At 38.2% G+C, this 15,138-nt stretch overlaps 2 protein-coding genes across 2 annotated transcripts; one reads left to right on the top strand and one right to left on the bottom strand.

Annotated features, from left to right (window-relative positions):
- Positions 1–150: 150 nt before the first annotated feature.
- LOC127952082 (zinc finger protein 484) lies at positions 151–4,663 on the bottom strand. The gene is made up of 4 exons (XM_052550358.1): positions 4,281–4,663; positions 4,045–4,172; positions 2,626–2,704; positions 151–2,521 (listed from the first exon to the last, which is right to left on the bottom strand). The coding sequence occupies exons 1-4, from the start codon at positions 4,549–4,551 to the stop codon at positions 1,650–1,652; spliced, it is 1,350 nt and encodes a 449-aa protein (XP_052406318.1). The 5' UTR covers positions 4,552–4,663; the 3' UTR covers positions 151–1,649.
- A 5,364-nt stretch (positions 4,664–10,027) lies between these two features.
- LOC127951962 (zinc-binding protein A33-like) lies at positions 10,028–15,012 on the top strand. Its single transcript, XM_052550126.1, has 6 exons — positions 10,028–10,921; positions 12,279–12,374; positions 12,477–12,707; positions 12,797–12,819; positions 12,905–13,023; positions 13,186–15,012. The coding sequence occupies exons 1-6, from the start codon at positions 10,532–10,534 to the stop codon at positions 13,719–13,721; spliced, it is 1,395 nt and encodes a 464-aa protein (XP_052406086.1). The 5' UTR covers positions 10,028–10,531; the 3' UTR covers positions 13,722–15,012.
- The last annotated feature ends 126 nt before the right edge of the window (positions 15,013–15,138 follow it).

Genomic DNA, 15,138 nt, shown 5'->3' with positions numbered 1-15,138 from the left:
AACACACCTGAGGATACTAATCAGTGTCTTCAGAATCATTAGAAAATTACAGGCAGGTGAGTTTGATCAGGGTTGGAGATAAACTCTGAAGCGCATTGGCCCTCCAGGACAAGATTTGAGGAGTCCTGCTTTACATACTTTATGATAATGTTTTTTTTTAAACAGACCATAAAACCTTTATTGAACACTCCACATTTTTTTTAAAACACCCATTTTCCAACTCTCCTAGAGTTGGAAAATCCATTCGGAGCTGATCTCTGGGTCTGGTGGTAGCACTTTTAGCTTAGCTTAGCATAGATAATTGTAGCATCTCGCTCAAAAATGACCAAAGAGTTTTTATATTTTTCTTATATAAAATTTGACTCTTCTGTAGTTACAATGTGTACTAAGACTGATGAAAATTCCTTTAATTAGTGATGTGTTCACCTCTGGTGGTGTTTCATTTCTACACTATAAATATTCAAAAGTACTATCCAGATATATTCAAGACTGCAACCATCCAAAAGTTTGGAATATACAGTTAATGTTTTTTTGTTGCATTTATTTGATAAAAAATACAGTAAAAACAGTTATACTGTGAAATATTGTTACAATTCAATATCTTTTCTATTTTATTCTTATGATGCAAAGCTATTTTTTCAGCATCATACTCAAAACTTCAGTGTAACATGAATCTTCAGAAATCATTCTAATTTGTTGATTTACTGCACAAGAAACATTAAGTTTAAAAGTTGTTACTTTTAATGTCAATGTTACATTTTTGTAAAAACATTATTTCTTAGTATTGTTCAAAGAATAAAAGTGTAGCATATTAGAATGATTTAAGAAGGATCATGTGATACTGAAGACTGAAAATTCATCTTTGATTTTACAGAAATACAAATATTTTATATATGGAACAGATATTGTTAATTATAATAATATTTCAACATATTACTGTAGTTTTCATCAAATTTATGCAGCGTTGGACAGGAGAAGAGACTTGTTTCAAAATACTTCAAAGTTTAGCCCGGGGTCTCTTTTTCGTACATCGCTAACCCATTTAGCTGGATTTGATTATTGACATCATCGCTTGATCTTGGATTGTTTGGTTCTTCGAAGCTCTTCCCGGAGTTTCTGTCATAGCAACAGATCCCTAAACTTAAACCTGCTCTGGATTAGTCTTATTTCATGTAAACAAGATTAGATTGCCAACCAATCACTGCATTGCTGATCTTGTTTTCTAGAATCGATACATCTGCCCTTTTCTGGGAACACGAGAACGCGCAGTAATATTAGACAATTTAATCCAGATTCATTTGAAAAACCAAATAAGCCAGAGATCAGTTATCACCATTAGAAGATCTTGCATCTTTCAAATCATCTCAGATGTATTAAGCAAGGTACGAAGAACGGGCCCCAGATGTAAACGACCACCTTAAAGGCCGTGCTTTTGGTTTAACAGAAGAAACAGATTAGTTGATGGGACAACAACTACATCACTGAGTTATACACAGCCATACCAGACTTTATATTTCTGCTACTATCTACTACAGTATTACACAAAGAGACATTCTTTTAAGGTGCTCCAACCTCACATTTCCACTGTTTGTATTTCCCTTTAAACAGCTACTGCGATCTCAAATTTAGAAGTAACAAAAAAACGTTTGCTACATAAAGCTATGACTTATATCACGGTGATTTTTCCTTGATTTCCTCCTGACTTGTTTACCCGTTCTGTCATGGACAACGAGGTGCTGTTTGAGGGTGACTTGCTGGGTGAAACCCTTTCCGCAGGTTATACAAGTAAAAGGTCGTTCTCCTCTGTGGATACGTTCGTGATTACGCAGGCTAACTTTCTGGGTGAAACTCCTTCCGCAGGTGGCACAACCAAAAGGTCTTTCTCCTCTGTGGATGCGTTCATGAGCTTGTAAATTTCCTTTCTGGGAGAAGCCTTTTCCACAAAAACTGCATTTATTGGGCCGTTCCCCTGTGTGGACCAAATAGTGAATGGTGAGATTGGTGTTGGAATGGAAGCATCTCCCGCAGACCTCACAGCGGAACTTTTCGCTTGGTTTCAACTTTGGAAATCGATGTTTTCTGAGACGCTTTTTGGCAGCATTTTGCCGAAGAAACGCCTTCCCGTTGTCGTAGCAAATGAAGTTGTTTGCCGGTTTCTGCACCTTGACTCTCTTTTGGCAATGCTCTGTCATGGTTGCGGCATCCTCATGTATTTCCTGTGCTTCTTCATCCTCCTGAATCTCAGAGGAAAACTCACTATTATGTTCTACTGAAAATTGGTTGAGTATAGAGTGACCATCAAATTCCAATGGATCCTCTATTGGTGCTATTAACTGGTCGACAGCATTATCAATATAGTTTTTCCTAGAGTGTTTGTCTGATGAATCAGAGGATGTGTTTTGTGTTTCCGATAGCTCTGAAAATTCACCAGACTCAAAGTGGCTATCAAAACTTTTTAAGTGTGCCAGAGGCTCATATACAGAAGATGTTGGCTGTCCTCTTGAAGCTAGCGGTGTTTTCCCTGTCGGGAGTATTTAAAATAATTTAAAGCAAATCATTCTTTTAAGCATGATCCAAAATAATTAAAGTACACTAATTAAAGATCTGCTAGAAGTAAACAATTACCTGTATAACTGGGATAAGTGTCCACCTCAAAACACTCTTCTTTGATTATGACCAGGTTGGATTGCTCTTGTTCTTTGTGCTGCATGAGGCAAAATGAAAGCGACATTTTGTTTTTCTATTTCTTTGTAGAAATAACTTATACAGGTCCAGAGTCATCTTTAACAACCTTGAAAATTATCTAGAACAGTGATTTGCCTGGACCTGGTCCCGAGGAACCCCCAACACTGCACATTTTAGATAGTCTCCCCAATCAATCACATCTGATTTAATTCATCAGCTCATTACTAAAGACTCAAAAAGCTCTTTGGGGGGGTCTTTGGGAGCAGGATTGGGAATCGTTGATGTAGAGCTGTGGTTCTCAACCACATTTTTGGAGTCCCATAACCTCTTATTTACACTGAACATGTCTGAAGCTAGAGAATACCCATAATGCACTATGAGAGTCACATGCTGAATGAATGCGTTTCCAATATAGGAGACATCCAAAATGTGCAGTGGTGGAGGGCCTCCAGGACATGTTTGGAAACGGCTGATCTAGACAAGTATGAGTACTTACATGTACTTATAGTGTACTTACAGTGTATTTATCTAAGAAAGTTCTGGTAATACAAAGTAACTACATGGGGTAGGGGTAGGGTTAGGTTTAGGGGTAGATTCAGGGTTAGTGCCTAGTTATTATTACATAGTTATTGTAATTACTATAATAAGTACATTGTATGTACATAAGGAACAGGACTGTAAAATAAAGTGCTGCCAATAGTACAGTACTAAATTTTTAAGTTTAAACATTTAATGCATTATGTATTATCTCCCATTGTCAATTAAATCAATTAAACACACCCCAAAAAATGACTTTAAAACTACAATTCAAATTGGGCAGATGATGCAGTGGGACACCTCCTTTTTTATGGCCATTCCATAAGTAAAATTTATAGAACCATTTAAAAATGTGGGTAACACTTTATTTTAAGGTATCCTAGTTACGTTACTACTTACCATTATAATAATAAATTATGCATAATTACATGCAAGTAACTAAGCCAAATGTAGTTAATTAATATTACTCAGTTTTTAATGTATAATTACACTGAAACAATTAAAATAAAGTTTAACAAAAAGTCGCAGTAAAAACATGCATTTTGATAGGTTATTGCACTAGAGTCTTATTTAATGCTCCCTTTGTAAATTGCTCCTAAAATCGGCATTAAATCACAACTGCAATTCTTGCATTTACAACTATTTTTTACTCCTTTACACATGCAGTGTATAACGCATGCATTCAGATTTTTGCACCTCTTATTGTGAGCATGCAAATCTTTTGGCCATTATTTTAAATTCATAGATTCAGCTTGCAAACGGACAGCTTATAAAACACAAGTTTTATTTCGTGATGAACTACTAAAAGGGAATTAAGGGGACCTCATGAGGCGACACACTGTACAGGTCGACATCGATCGCCAGCTCGTCTTCTCTGGACTCGTTCCTCCGATCCCACAAACTGGAACACCACTCCTTTCCAAATATCCCTTTGATGGAGGGCTGCGCTCCTGTAAGCGGTGAAATATGCATATAGGCTACATTACACCCATAGTAGTGCACATGGATAAAAATGTCCGGCGAACATCTTCAGACAGAACTACTGAGTAAAGGTTTACCATCTTCGGTTTGAACGCAAATAGAACGATATATTTTTGAGCCAGCGCGCGCTTCTTCCTTTGTGATGCGCGTGCTTTCTTCATGCCTTTCGCTCCCGAGACAGAGCATTTGGTCTTTAAGAACCGTATTTTCACCCATGACCCGAGACAGTTCTTGTCGTAAAAACGCAAAATCGCTGTCAACAATTTTGCATATTTCTTCAATAGCCGTTTTGGTCATTATCTCCATTATGGAGCTTACTTGCAACCGAAATGATATTGATTTTGACATCTTAAGACTCGCGATTTTTTGTGAGCATGCACGAAAAAAGAAACACTGGTTTTTTTTTTAAGCCAGTCACCGAAAAAAAAATATGTTTCCAAATTCTGCAACTTGATACTGTGCAAAAACCGGAAATAAAGTGTTACGAAAGAAGTCCTCGGCTTTTATCAGAATATCGTTAGCTTCCGGTTTGTAATAGATTTCCCCCTGACATTAGCTTTAGTGTGTCTCGAAGCGATATAGATCAGTGAATATTTCAAATCAAAGGATCTAAAAAAGGTGAACATCAGGATGATGTAGCCTATTATTTTCTGGATTTTGTTTAACTTTAGGCAAACGTTAAAAAAGTCCCTCCATTTATTATGTATTACAAAGAAGCACTTGAAATACAAAGGGTAAAAAGAAAAAGAAAGGGGAATGTATAAAGAGCAAAGGAAAACAAAAGTAATTAGTATGAAAGGTCATATATAAATAACCACCACAGAACGTTCTCTATAAGTTATCTTTAGGTTATTTAAAAATAACCACCATGCAAACGTTCTTGGAACATTATTTTATGGTTACAAAAAATATAACTTTCAAAAAAAAGTTTCCTTAACGTTTGATTACCCAAAAAATAAGCAAACGGGAACCAAAAACTAACGTTCTGTGTTTGCTGGGTAGTCTTTAAAAAGTTTGTTATTCACTAGGCTATTTATGATTTTAAGAGATTTGCAGCAAGAAAGACATTAGATCTAGGAAGATTTTAGAAATGTTCTTGTGAATTAAAAAAAGAAGAAAGAAATGAACAGTGGTTACTGTCTGAAAAATAAAGAAATATCATCCAGGAAAAAAAAAAAGACCAGTGAGGCTAATAAAAATAAAAATTCAAATATGGCAGGAGAGTGTCGTCAGTATTTTGTTATTAACAGTTTAATCTTAACACGTTTGATGGTTAAAATAAAAAACATAAATCAAAAGCAAAATATATGTTTGGCTAGAATTAATTACACATTTTTAGTTATCACAAAGGCTTATCATACGCTAATTTTAGGGACTCATCAATATGACCACTGGGTGACAGTATAATAGCAATGGATTTCAAACCTTTGTTCATGGAGCCTCCCTGCACTGCTCACTTCAGCTGTCTCTCTTATTTAACCCAGCTGAGTTAACTATATCTTTGTACCGGTTGTGTGCTGATAAGAGACTTTGACTACTCTATTCTCTATCAGGGCTATTCATTTTCAGTACCAGCAGGGATTGTCAGTGGGGGGAGTGAATGAAAAGCACTGTCTTCCACCTTCAATACCACGACTTATGTGTCCTTGAGCAAGGCACTGAACCCCCCGCTGCTCCCCGGGCGCTGCAACAAAAAGTGTGTGGTGAGACCGGGGATTGTTGTAACACGGGGTTAGATGTAACTGCAAAACAGCTGTGGTACTGTATTTAATATCATACACTCTTTTAGAGCTCCCAGGAGAAACTGAATGTGACTTTGAGCAAATTTGTATATTTTATAACCAAAATATATTCTTCTTCTTATTATTCTTATTTTGCATAGGAACCATTGTGTTGTGGATACAATTATTTAACTTAAATGACCTGAAGTTGTTTCTCTTGTTTAATTGCATGCTTTGTATTTATGCTAACTTCAACCCTACATGCTACACTTTGCAGATAGGTGTAACAGAAAAAATAACAAAAATGTTACCAACCGCTATGATGATCCCAATTAGTCCAGTTTCATCACGCCCTCTGTTGAGACTAAGTCACATGAGTTTTTTTGTTGTTGTTGTTGCATTGCATATCAAGGTTTTGGGCATGTTTTCCTACTAGATAAAAAATTATCTGCCTCAATTTGAAGGCACATGTTTTTTTAGTGAACTTTGTAAGAATTTATGCATATCTTGATGTTTCCATCCAGTGTTTTAATTCTATATCGCAAAATTCACATCAAAATATGTGGATCATAAACATAGTTGAACCCTTATGTGACAGGAACACAGTACACAAGCATTTCTTTGTGCTACATTTAAATTTATAAAAACTTCAGTATGTTTTTTGTTGTTGTTGTTTAAATGGTTCACGTTTCTTTGTTTTGCAATGATGTTTTTGCAAAAATCGAATAGTGTGGATGTTATTTCAGCAATTTCTCTATTCCCAGCAGTGTTACAACCCACTCCAGTAGTTGGGTAGACTGTAACAACAGAATCGTTGTATTTGACCTCAACTCACATAATCTGCGATTAATATGCAGTATACACATCCAAGTGAGTTTTAATAGTAGTAGACAAATGTGGCTACCATATAGTAGGTCCTATAGGGACACATTAAAGTGTTCAGACCTCAAAGAAATGGAGGCTGAAACCCCTGATGAGTCCCTGCACTCTGCAGAGAGGTTTTTCAAAGTCCTAGTGCCTCCCATGTGGACGTGGCTTTTAGTCTTTCACAGGTTTGGGAGGCACACAAAGCTCTAAAGGCTGTCCTCTTCTCACGGTAAAGAATATGTGAGCAGCATTACAAGAAGCTGTCTGTCTTCTGCTCTGGGGACTCCTGACCGTGGGCAATGCCTTCAATTAGGGAGCCAGAAAATCAGAGCGTATCCTCTGAAGAGACACTGAGGTGTGATGGAAATTCACTGCATTCCACATGATTTTCACAATTCATATGATAACGATAATTTTGTGTACTGTCCATATACAGATTAAGCTCATGATACAGCATGATCATTTGATTTATTGTACATCAAGATGCTAAGGTCTACAGCAAATCCCGAAGCACATCATTATCCAGCTAATGGAAATTATTAATAGGAACAAATGCTGACTTCACCTCAGACCTCTATATAGATCCGTCTGTGAGCATTTATGTCCAGACAAGTCTAAAGGTCAAGCGTCTGGAGTATGAAAAGGCACATAGGGAGCAGTGGTCTTTTTATCTACAACACTTAAGACCGAAGACGCAGTATATCTGTTCAGCTCAAATAATCACAGAGAATAGAGGATAATTTGCCGCTCTTAGAAGAAGAACCTTCTTGTTCGGTGTGTGGAGAAGTGTTCAGTGTTCCAGCGGTCCTCTGCTGTGTTTCTTGCAGGTGCAGCTTCTGTGAAATTAGCTGTCAGCAGTTTTGGGAGATGCATTGTCCCCTCTGCTGAAAAGAGGACTCTGGATCCCATCTCAGAAAGTTCAGGGAGCAAAAACTGAAGGTATTAAACACAGCACAGCTCAGTGATAAAGATGTAATAAAGACTGCATCAGATTGCACAAGCTAATCGATGCATGCAAATAATCACTAAATCTTATCTTGTATAATGTATCACTATTTTTGTAATCTAGCTTACGTTTTACTTGGTAAAATAAATGTAAGTCCAGTCCTTTTCACTCAGTATGTCAACAACGACCTGCAATCTTGTTACAGTCTTACAAGATTCTCTCTCTCTCTCTCTCTCTCTCTCTATATATATATATATATATAGGCATCTAAATGTAGTAAAAATGACTTGCTAAGGTTCAAACCGAGCATCAGAATGGGGAAGAAAAGGGATTTAAGTGTCTTTGAACGTGGAATGGTTGTTGATGTCAGACGGGCTGGTGTGAGTATTGATCTACTGGGATTTATTTAATTCATTTTTTTGAGCACAAACATCTTGTTTACACAGAATGGTCAGGAAAAGAAAAAATATCCATTGAGTGGCAGTTGTGTGTATGAAAATGCCTTGTTGATGTCAGAGGAGAATGGGCAGACTGGTTAGAGATGATAGAAAGGCAACAGTGATTCAAATAATCACTCCAAACAAGGAATACAGAATATCATCTCTGAACAAACAACACGTCAATCCCTGAAGCAGATGGACTACAGCAGCAGCAGAAGACCACACCGGATGCCGCTCCTGTCAGCTAAGAACAGGAAATGGAGGCTACAATTCGCACAGGCTCACCAAATTTGGACAATAGAAGATTGAAAAAACGTAGCCTGATCTGATGAGTCTGGATTTCTGCTGCAACATTCAGATGGTAGGGTCAGAATTTGGTGTAAAGAACATGAAAGCATGGATCCATCCTGCCTTGTCTCAATGGTTCAGGCTGGTGGTGTAATGATGTGGGGGATATTTTTTGGGCCCCTTAGTTCCAATTGAGCACCATTTAAATGCCACAGCCTACCTGAGTATTGTTGCTGACCTTGTCCATCCCATTATGAATACAGTGTACCCATTTTCGAATGGCTACTTCAGGCAGGATAATGCACTATGTCCCATGTTCCTTGAACATGACAATGAGTTCACTTTACTCAAATGGCATCCACAGTCACCAGATCTCAATCCAATAGAGCAGCTTTGGGATGTGGTGGAACGGGAGATTCGCATCATGGATGTGCAGCAGACAAATCTGCAGCAACTGCGTGATGCTATCATGTCAATATGGACCAGAATCTCTGAGGAATGTTCCAACACCTTGTTGAATCAACTCTATGCCACAAAGAATTAAAGCAGTTCTGAAGGCGAAAGGGGGTGCTGTCTGGTACTAGCAAGGTGTACCTCATAAAGTGGCTCAGTGAGTGTGTATTTATAACTTGAATACCGGTATGCGAGGTTTCAGGTCTCATCTGCTGCAGGCCTGTTTTGCTGCTTGACATTACAAACTGCTATTACTTATCTCATTATTTGAATTTATTCTCGTTATTATAAACTTACTGTCTCGTAGCTCAAATACATCTAGTTAAATGCATTTTCTTTGTTTTAAAATAGGTTTATTTTATATTCTTCTATTTACTAATAGAGCATAATGAATCGAAAGTCTCGCATATTGTTTACCATCCACTGAAACACAATCAGAATCATATTGTCAAAATGTATATGGTTTGGAATAGTTAATAATCTTTTATAAATAGTTCACCTTTAATAGTTAGCTTATCTTCCAAGGAGTGGTTGTTTGGCCAAAACATGTCCAAGAGCAAGTCACAAAATTATTCTGGGAGTCACCAAGAACCCTAGAGCATTTTCTAAAGATCTTGAAACCTCTCTAGCCTGCATTTCATAAAAATAACTGGTCAAAAGCAGTGATGCTATAATCAGATGGGTTGAGAATGTTTAGCTTTATCAGTAACTGGACATCTTGGCATCATTGAAAGAAAGATAAATTCTGCTCTGTACCTGAAAATTATTGAGGAGAATGTAAAGACGCTGGTTTTAAATTTAAGGTGAACCCTGGCTGGGTTATGGTCCAAAACAATGATCCCTAAAGAAAAATAAACTTCTCAAATGGTCTTGACATATTCCAGAATGAACCCTAACGAAGTGTGGTTGAAGTGGCAACATATAACGCACATCGTTCACGCGACATCACCTACAAATGTCACTGAGCTGAAGCAGTTAGTTCTGCAAGCAGGAGTGAGCCAAAATTCCTCTATAGAAATAACTACAGGAAACATTTGGTTGCAGTTATTGCTGCTAATGGGGGTGCAACCAGATACTGGTTACAGCTCCATTAGCAGCATTAACTACAAATAGCGCTGAATGTTTTATATCCATCTCTAATGAATGCATGAAAGATTTAACTTTATTGTGGTGTTATGAAGATTCATGGAAATGTTTCGGTTAAAGTACCTCTGATATTCAGAGTAACACTGAAAATCAGGAGGGTGCAAAAACGTTTTCCACACCACTGTTCTTGCCAGTTCTATGTTTATTTATCCTGCCTTTTAATTATTCTTATGAGGTGGCATACATTATCTTCTCCAAAGAAAATCTTGACATATTTCCTCTTACGTCAGTGCCGGGTTCAAATCGCTTTCCAGGAGCTTGATGTTACATAATATACAGAAAGAATGTTTAGGCATTCATCAGTAGATATCATGTGTCGGCCAAGACCTTGCTCAGTGATGTACAGTATTCTCTGAGCAAATACTGCAGCCAATCAGAAGACAGATCTCCCAAGGGTAATCTAAGTGAGAGGGAGGGCATAGTATCCCCTTGTGACCCAACTGGGGAATGAAGGGCTCAAAGGAGCAATGGCCTCCAAGCAGTCACATCTCGCAGAAGACCTGTCATGCCCCATCTGTGGAAATATCCTACAAAAGCCCGTAGTGCTGTTTTGCAGGCATCGCTTCTGTAAACTCTGTCTGGAGAGCCTGTGGAATGGTGGAGGATCTTGCGAATGCCCCCTTTGCTGTCAGCCATCATCTATGGGGGAGCTCATAGTCAACACCACACTTGAAAAGACCTGCGAGGGCTTTCTGGAGCGCTGCAAAAATGACCCTCTTGCGTGTAAGGAGCATGGCGGGACCTTGACGCTCTTTTGTTTGGAGGACCTGGAACCCACTTGTAGCACATGCAAATCATCTGCCAACCACAAGAGTCACAGGTTATATCCCTTAAATGAAGCTTCACATGACTGCAAGGTATGTCTACATGTTGATTTTAATCTATAGTTTCAACAATTGTACCTTCAATTCAAGGACAAGAAGGAAACCAAAAACATTTTCATGAGAATAACCATTTGGACAACTGTTCCTTCTATTTAGGTCCTTGGTAATTGTATTTATGGATACGTAGCTGGGTTCATTATCAGACTATTAATAGCATTATGCTAGGGCTGAGGCCTCCTGCTAGGGCTGAAACCAGATGCCCATGCGCTTAGTTTAGAGTAGATGAAAGTATACACTAGTATCTAAAAAAAAAAAAAAAAAAACTCCTCAGAATCTAAAAATCTTTTAAGGACAAGACCAAGGACGGATTAGGGTTACAAGGCCCCATCTTATCATTCTGATTAGACCAGGGAGTTGAAAAGGGTAACAAGACATTATCATATCTTGGTTTCACTAAAATGTCAGAATATTTATCTTATGACATTGGCCTGATCTAAGAAGCTAAGCAAGGTCTGGTTTGGTTAGAATTTAGAAGGGATTGCAGTCCATCCAAGTTGGTTCTCAAAACATGGGGATAGACTCCAGTGCTGTACAAGCAGTTTGGAAAATGAATGGATGGATTAATTTCCCACAGTTATGTTTGAACAACTGTTTCAAAAGTAAAGTTTCCAAAAATGGGGGTTTCGCAGTGATGACAGAAGAATTGTTTTGGGTTCCCAAAGAACCTTTCAGTGAACAGTTCTTAATAGAACCTTTTTGTTTTTCTAGTGTGATGAAGATTTTAATGAATAACCTTTTACCAAATGGTGGGGTTCATGGATGTCCAATTCTTATCCCATTGTTCTGGGCTGTAATTCATCCATGGTCAAGACTTAATTCTAATGGTTTTTCCTCCTAATGAACCCTTTTCACACTTTGAAGTTTGGAAAACTCCTATAAACTATAGCAAGGTGAACTTCTCTAGAGTTAAAAAATTATTACTTTTGCACTCGTTTCTCCCAAAAGCAAAATAAACCATGCCTTTCTACGAAACGATAAAATATAAAGTGAAAGATTTAATTTACAGCAGTTCAGGAGCATTATGAATCCCTTGCAGCATCGTTGACTAGACTTTCGTGAGTAAGTTCCAGGGTTATGAAACACAATGCTATAAATGTACATTACATTAATAAAAAATAAACATAAAAAGTCATCAAAGGCTGTGATAAGGGTCCATTCTTATTGTGGATGCTGGTGTCTTCATATTTTGTTTTTGTCCCAAAGATATTTAACAGAAAAGTTCAAAAAGGTTTGGGTGTATCTAAATGAATAATTAAACAGGTGTGTTTCATTACAGGCACATCTAGTGATTACTAACTCTTTTTGTGTGTGTGTTATCATTTGTATTCAGGAGGAACTCAAAAATGCTTTGAAACCACTTCAGCATAAACTGAAGCTCTTCCAAAAAGCAAAACTCACTTGTGAGCAAGCAATAGACCATATTAAGGTATTTTAATTTCGAATCGGCTTTGTTAAATAACACAATTATAGAAAGAGAAAAATCAATTACCCATTTCAGAAAAAGTAAATGATAACGTTCTCATTACAGAGTCAGGCAGAGAACACAGAGAGGCAGATACGAGAGGAGTTTGAGGCACTGCACCAGTTCCTGAGACACGAGGAGGCGTCCAGGCTTTCGGTGCTAAAGCAGGAGGAGGATCAGAAAAGGCAGATGATGAATGATAAGATTGAAGATTTGGACAATGACATCTCTTCACTTAGCAACACTATAAGAATTGTTGAACAGGAGATGAGATCTCAGGATATCCCATTCCTCAAGGTGAACATACGTAAAGGAATGACTTAAAACACAAATTACAATTCATATGCTGCACTTTCAGTAATCTGCTTCTATTTCATTTAACCTAGAATTATAAAGACACCATAAAGAGGTACTCCTGTGTCCCCTCATCTTAAGTATAATTTGCTCTGTGACCTAGTCCCAGAATAACTCTGTATTCTGTGCTATATTGACAGAACCTGGCGTATTCCCCAGGACCCAGAGATGATAACAGGTTCACTGCTTGATGTAGCCAAACATCTAGGCTCATTAAAGTTTAAAGTCTGGGAAAGAATGATGGAAACCATTCGATATAGTGAGTATATTCAGTATCCACCAAGTCATTTGCACATTTATCAGGACCCATAAAAGACAAAAAAAAAAAAAAAAAAAACTTTCTCACAGTTGCTTTAAAGATACCATTAAATATAAATATAAACATTAGTATTTTACCTTTCAAACTATTCCTTTGCTGCAGCTCCAGTGACTCTTGATCCAAACACTGCGGCAAGCTGCTTCCTCCTGTCGGAGGATCTGACTACAATACAGTGCTGCTCTCAGACCTTTAAACTCCCAGAAAACCCTGAGCGCTTCGATATAGGTGCAGAGGTGCTGGGCTACGAGGGCTTCAGCTCTGGGCGACACAGCTGGGACGTGGAGGTCAAAAACAACACTTACTGGGTCATTGGAGTTGCAAGCGCATCCATCAGCCGGAAGGGAAAGCACGTACTGACCCCTGCAGAGGGATTCTGGACCATTAGGCTACGAAACGGAGAGTATAAGGCCTGTACTGCCCCATGGTCCCCGCTCACTATGACTAAGGAGCCGCAGGTGGTGAGAGTCGTATTGGACATGAACAGGTCCAGGGTGACTTTCTACGACCCACGAGAGAGAACGCCTCTGTTCACCTTCACGGACATCATCACTTCGAGAGCATTCCCATACTTCTGCAGCGCCTGTAAGGAGCACCCACTGAAAGTGTTGCCAGCGTGGTTCTCTATTAAGACAGACTGAGGTGAAGAACGTGCCTCTCAGCGTCTCTTTCCTCAAGTCTCACCTCTCGTGTCAAGCCCGGCTCACACTGAGTGAATCTGGCCACTATTTGGTCGTCTTAGACAAATTTCAAAAATCCCAAAAAATTCCTATAATCCAAGGCTGAAATCTGTTGTCTTTGATTGCTGGTTTGACACGTTCACCGACAGCTGTATAATGGCTGTCACGATTAAATTTGACCTTGTTTATGAAATTCTGGCGGTGTCAGAAGATTTGGTGCGTACTCCTGCAGTGACTTGTCCTACCAAGAACGCCAAACTGTTTTCAAGACAAGCCATGATCATAATTAATGCTAAAGATTTCTTATAGCTGCTTAAACTCAGGCTCTCCTGTCCTCTGCTCACAGAATTCAAACGATATGTTGTCTTTGCTGTGATAAACCCCGGTGGTGCCACTGTTTTCATTTCCTAGAGCTCTCTGATCCAGTCATAGACAGCAATGATCCAGAAACATTTCAGCCTTAAGTGAAATGCAGCTTTCTTTCTTGCACACATTCGTTTTTAATGCGTCTTGACTGTCATAAAGTCTGACATTAATGACAACTGAGATCCCACAGTGTGACATGATCATCATGTTTGTACAGTCTGACAAGTATCAATCGTGAAGGACTATTAAAAATGGCACAATGTGGGCCCGGCTTTACACATGTTGCGTGTGGGTGACTTAAGAAATAAGAAATTACCTTTAGTTTCACTTGTTTTGGATTTTAAACATCCTGATAGTTGGTATAGTAGGCAAAAAACAGTGTGTGAAATAAATAGGATTTATGAATTTACAGTCTACACAAGTGCCCAGGTGACCTACCGGCGTGATCCTGAAGTGTGCATCCAATGGACACTTTTCAATGCCATAAAGCCACAGGAGAGGAGTTGTGAATGACAATGTGACAAAGGTAGTATGGCCAAATTACATTTATGCTACATTTTACTTTTTTTCATGGTCGCAAAATAATTACTTATTCAAAAGTGCCCACTCAGAGAGTATGTGAAACAGCCAATGTCTTGCTACTGCTGCCACACAAAATCACATCAGAGATGACAGGTGAAAGAGAGATACTCTACCCGCATCTGAACACAGTTTGCTTGTTGTTTTGGATTCCGTAAAAATCCGTCTTTTGAGTGTTATTTATTTAAGTTGAAGGTGAATAGACATCGCAATTTAATCGTATTTTGTGAATTCTTTTGGCCATGATTATTGTGTAGCGAAAATATTATAGATATTGTGACAGCCATTATAAGAATTATATTATTAAAATGTGAAAAAATTTATAATAATTGTTAAAAATACATGCAAAGATAAACATAAGACCTATGCACAATTTTTGTGAGATTCAGGAAACAGTAAACATCAACACAAGGAGATGAAAATAAGGAGTGCA

The sequence above is a fragment of the Carassius gibelio genome, chromosome B3 (assembly GCF_023724105.1).
Source record: "Carassius gibelio isolate Cgi1373 ecotype wild population from Czech Republic chromosome B3, carGib1.2-hapl.c, whole genome shotgun sequence".
Taxonomy (NCBI): Eukaryota; Metazoa; Chordata; class Actinopteri; order Cypriniformes; family Cyprinidae; genus Carassius; species Carassius gibelio.
This window is presented reverse-complemented; position numbering and strand designations above follow the sequence as displayed.

Bases quoted from the DNA above. Each gene is read 5' to 3' on its own strand.
- LOC127951962 (XM_052550126.1), top strand. From the start codon at position 10,532: ATGGCCTCCAAGCAGTCACATCTCGCAGAAGACCTGTCATGCCCCATC. The intron at 10,922-12,278 runs GTATGTCTACAT...ATTTGTATTCAG, and splicing joins AAGCTTCACATGACTGCAAG to GAGGAACTCAAAAATGCTTT. The intron at 12,820-12,904 runs GTACTCCTGTGT...CTATATTGACAG, and splicing joins TATAAAGACACCATAAAGAG to AACCTGGCGTATTCCCCAGG.
- LOC127952082 (XM_052550358.1), bottom strand. From the start codon at position 4,551: ATGTCAAAATCAATATCATTTCGGTTGCAAGTAAGCTCCATAATGGAG. The intron at 2,705-4,044 runs GTCCCCTTAATT...TGCCTCATGCAG, and splicing joins ACAGTGTGTCGCCTCATGAG to CACAAAGAACAAGAGCAATC. The intron at 2,522-2,625 runs GTAATTGTTTAC...TACTCCCGACAG, and splicing joins CACTTATCCCAGTTATACAG to GGAAAACACCGCTAGCTTCA.